Source organism: Vicia villosa, linkage group LG1 (genome assembly GCF_029867415.1).
Source record: "Vicia villosa cultivar HV-30 ecotype Madison, WI linkage group LG1, Vvil1.0, whole genome shotgun sequence".
Lineage (NCBI taxonomy): Eukaryota > Viridiplantae > Streptophyta > Magnoliopsida > Fabales > Fabaceae > Vicia > Vicia villosa.
Genome location: NC_081180.1, coordinates 53,692,995 through 53,697,665, shown reverse-complemented (window position 1 = coordinate 53,697,665; position 4,671 = coordinate 53,692,995). Strand labels below are relative to the sequence as shown.

The window sequence follows — 4,671 nt, the reverse complement described above, 5'->3', positions numbered from 1 at the left end:
TTTGCAAAGAGAAAACTAGAATACAAGCGATAGAATCCAACAACTAATTCCCCCAATTACAACTTAACTCTCCTATACTTCTAGCACAAAAAAATTCCCATGAAAGCTTTTTGGTCAAAGTAACAATTTCCATCACACCTTTGGAGCCTCCCTTAAATAGCATTTCGTTCCTAACAAGTCAAATAGACAAAATCATGTTGTTGATTAACCACACATACATGAGACACTTGTCCATATATACTTATTCATGTGATCATATACATCATACTCTTACATACATGATATGATTGACATTGAGGTATGTTCTCCCTTTCATAACTTTTATACTTGAGTTCACTTGTGTACATTGATATCCTTGTTTATACTTAACATGTTTTGACGTTGATCGTGATATATGTGCCCTAATCTCGTATGATTACCCTTGATACTTTCTTGAGATGTATGCTTTGATTGCTTGATTCCTCATTGATTATTTCTTATGTCACTAAATTCAAAGGAATGTGATAGTATTGACTAAAATTATCAAGGTACTCACATCTTTTCCTCCTCTTTTACTTTGTGCTATGTATTGTTAAAGTTTAGCACTTCCCTCCTGTTTTTTAAACTAGTTTTGTATTGTTAAAACTCAACCATTTTTAAATCAAACCATATTTTGTATTGTTAAAGCTTAGCATGTCATCACCCTTGCCTTGTATTGTTAAAGCTTGGCTCCTTTTAAAACTTAATTTATATTGTTGAAGCTTAGTATTTTAAAAACCTGTTGTGTATGGTTAATGCTCAACATCCAAAAAGTTTTTTTCCACTTTGGCTCTTTTATTTTTCCTTTTAAGAGGAACTTACAAATGCTCTGACTTTCCTATTGCACTTATGGGTATCTAGGCACAAGATGCAATGTTTTGCCCAGCACACAATAAAATTCTTTTCTCACCATCCCACTCTATTTTACAAAATAAAAACAATAACAATAAAACAATAATATATACTTTCAAAGAGGTTCTTGTAGAGTACTACGTGAGGGGTGTCAATATCTACCCCAACTCCCGAACTTAAGATCTCTGTTTATTTTATTAGTTTTGATTTAAAAACTTATTTGGATTTTCCTTCGTTCTTTTTCCATTTCCTTTGGAAATAATAAAGCGCGGTGGCGACTTTCACTAAAATACAAGTTGGGTCAATCTAATGGCCTCGGTCTCAATTTTTCACCGCTACACTAAACATGGTGGGAAAACAAGATTTTGTTGACCTCTGATAATCCCTCTCTTCGCTAATTGTTCCTAAGTTTAAAAACCATTGAGTAAAAGTCTCCACGCAAAAACTTATATTTTACTCAACACAAATAATTTCTATAAACGATTCAGAAATGGCTCCAAATGACCGAAAGAACGGAACCTGCCAAAGATAAATAAACTAGTCTAGCATCTGCGTGTCTGACTGAAAAAATTGTCTGCATCTCTCCACCATTTAAAGGAATTTACTTGCTAATAATTAGGCAACAAGCTCAACAAGCAATTCCCCAATTCTTCAAGCTGCGGTTTTGTCGTTGCAGAGTTTTTCACATGCGCATAAGAAAGGTTCCAACTCAGTCCCTCATTAGAGCAGCTCCCCATATCATGAACGGAGATACGGTTGGACTGTAGACAATCAATCAATTCGGAATGTTGCACATAAAAAGAGGGTGAACCACACCAATTATGGTGCCAAAAGTCTATTGATAAATCGCTTCCTAATTTGTCGTTGATACTATTCTCGAACCAATTCACATCGTCTCCACAAATACCAAAAAGAAGACTTCTTATCATTGAATGATCAAGAGGGGTTATAGACAAATGTAAGAAGAACATAATGAATTTAGGCAAATTTCTAGAGAGAGATGCTCCTCCTTCTCTCTAGAAAATTTTTCCCCAACCCTTTAGGGTTTGGTGGCTCTTCTCCACCTCCATGGTGGTCCTCTCCTTCCACCTCTATGGTGGCACCCTCCCTCTCTTTTGAGAGAACTTTCTTCTCCATCCCTCTTTCTTCTCATTCCTTCACCATAGCCAAACTTTTCACCGGAATCTCCCTCTCTCAACCACTACCAACCGCCAAGTTTTCTTCTCTTCTTTTAAGGCCGCCACCGGAACCACCACCGCCAAGAAGAAACGACAAGTTAGTTGTGATTTTTCTACACACCTCAAACACAACAACAATGGATGCTCCTCTCCTTCAAGGAGCTGCTCATACAACTCCGTTGTCCGAAATTTGTCGTCCACCACCGAAGCCGCCATGGTTATACAGTATGCAAATTCTAACAGGGATGTTTAACTTCGGTTTATTAATTTATGTTTTGTGTTTTTGTGTTTTAGTGGTAAATGATGCACTCTTGGTGTTTGACAAAATGCCTCAAAAGAGTTTTGTGTCTTATAGCATGTTTATGTGTGTCTATTGGCATTTCATAGTGATTGAGGAAGCTTATGAGTTCAACATCTATTCCATAACTATCTCTAGTCATCTATTAATTTGTGAACACTCAAAAAATTGGGGCAATTTTGAGACCAAAGAAAGTCGAAATGTGCAAACACAAGTCAAAGAAATCATCCTTAATTGGATTTGGAAAAAGACTATGGATTCTCGCTTCTACATTGCCATTGATGGTGTTTGCAAGAGAGTGGATTGCTCGTTGATATGTCGTTGGATTTGGTTTGGTTGTGCCTTAGCTTTTGAAAATTATATGTATAATGTCTCTTATGAGTATGTAGTGTTTTATGTTAGAAGTGCTTTTAGGCTATGTATGGAGTATGTTCCATTTCAATTGTGTCCTAACATTTGTAATTCTTGCTTGATTGAATATTAATGAAGCTTGTTTTTCTATCAAAAAAAAATGATCAAGAGGGGTTCAAAACAAGTCCTACAGAGACCCAGTCTCCGTATTTGAACGCAATCAAAGCGCTTTTAAGTTATTAATTTGATCGATATAACATGTTTAGGTTATTTCTTTACAATGATAAAAAAAATATAATAGGCAATTATTATAATAAACGGGAGTATAAGGAATACTCCGTCCATTACAACCGAATTATAATAGAGTTTTTGTTCTTAATAGTGTAATTTAATTCAAAGTATTAAAAGTCATTACATGTGTTTTAATGGTGAATTCAAATCAAATTTATGATTTTTTGTTTTTGTTTTTTAGTACATTTATTTATATTTTTCTACATGAGTATAACTTATAAAATAATCTTAACAATCTTTATTATTCTTGTCCTTGTTCATAGAAATATTTAAATTTTTTTGGGTGATCTACTATATGAAAAACAAATGTCTCACTTCTTAGCCCTGAGTTAATCTATATAATTAAAAAGAATGCGAAATAAACATAAATATCATATATTTATTAACATCAACTTTAAATTTTACACTACCATAGAACATATTTAAACAGGGTTGTATTATTTATATAAGGACAACCAAGTGTCCACCCTGTTCAATTTATTATTATCTCCATTGAGTTCAAGGAATGCTGCCAAAAAACACAAAAAATAATATCAATATCAATTTAAGTATAGTACAATACAATAAGAAATGAATTCATAAAAAAAAAAAAAATAGAAGTAAAGCAATATTAAATTACTACTTTATTAACTATTTAAAAACATGACGTCTTTGGGGGCGTGCAAGACGGACTACCGCACATGACCTCAAATTTTCACAGTTGACTTGTGGTTAAATAGGATCCCATGAAACGTTTATAATGGTTAAACTATGGTCAAATAGAACCTCTATTTATTTTTACATGATTAAACTATGACTAATCTACACAGTACTTCCGAAAAAGTTGAGACGCCTCCTTTTAAAAATATATATTCTCTTTATTACAAGTATACATAAATTTTTGTTAATATGTAATCTTTATAAGGAAAGAAATATCGATAACTTACTCATTGCAATTCATGTTTGGGGTTATAGGAAAACCTATGTCAACACCGCAACGTTTGGGAAGTGATATAGCTAAATCTTCTTTAATGTTAGGGATGTTGCTAGCCCAATTTTTTATGCATTCACATGCAGCACGTCGTTCATCAACAGTGGTTACTGAAGATTTAATAAGTTTAATGCCATCGCAACAAGTAGTTGATGGCTCGGCATCATCGCCGACGAGGAATGACGTACAAGAATGTACAGATGTCTTTGCTTGTTCACAATCAAAACCATGTACTTGCTCCATAGTGAGAAGCAATAGAACTAGCAACATTAGAATCATTCTCAAGTTCTTCATCTTGTTTTTTCACACTCAATTACTTGTGTTTCAATGTATGATATATGAAGATTGAAAGGTGGGGGGTATATATATAGCTTAAGATGTGGGATAGTGTCAAGGTAATTTTTATTTATTCACCTTGGTGGTCATGTTTAGAATGCTATTGTGTGCTGTCGATACTTGAAGAAAGTTTTTGCCACGATTGGCCTTCTTTTTCTTTTTTTGGGTATGTGAGAAAAACTTTGAACCTTGCTCATCTATTAATATTTTGTACTATTTTTTATAAACAAACACAAAGTCTGACACATCATAGTAAGTCTAAGAAATATTAGATACTTAACACGAAAATAAATTTGGGCGCGTCATCAAAATTCAAAAACGATGAGATAAAATAAAAGAGAAATTCTTTACCCACCTCCTTACTTTTTGGTCACCCC

General features: G+C 33.7%; 1 protein-coding gene across 1 annotated transcript; it reads right to left on the bottom strand.

The window, feature by feature from the left end:
• Positions 1-3,347: 3,347 nt before the first annotated feature.
• Positions 3,348-4,303, bottom strand: LOC131606465 (non-specific lipid-transfer protein A-like). Its single transcript, XM_058878690.1, has 2 exons — positions 3,915-4,303; positions 3,348-3,496 (listed from the first exon to the last, which is right to left on the bottom strand). The coding sequence occupies exons 1-2, from the start codon at positions 4,250-4,252 to the stop codon at positions 3,487-3,489; spliced, it is 348 nt and encodes a 115-aa protein (XP_058734673.1). The 5' UTR covers positions 4,253-4,303; the 3' UTR covers positions 3,348-3,486.
• Positions 4,304-4,671: the final 368 nt, after the last annotated feature.

Excerpts from the sequence above, each read along its gene's own strand:
- LOC131606465 (XM_058878690.1), bottom strand. The coding sequence starts at position 4,252 with ATGAAGAACTTGAGAATGATTCTAATGTTGCTAGTTCTATTGCTTCTC.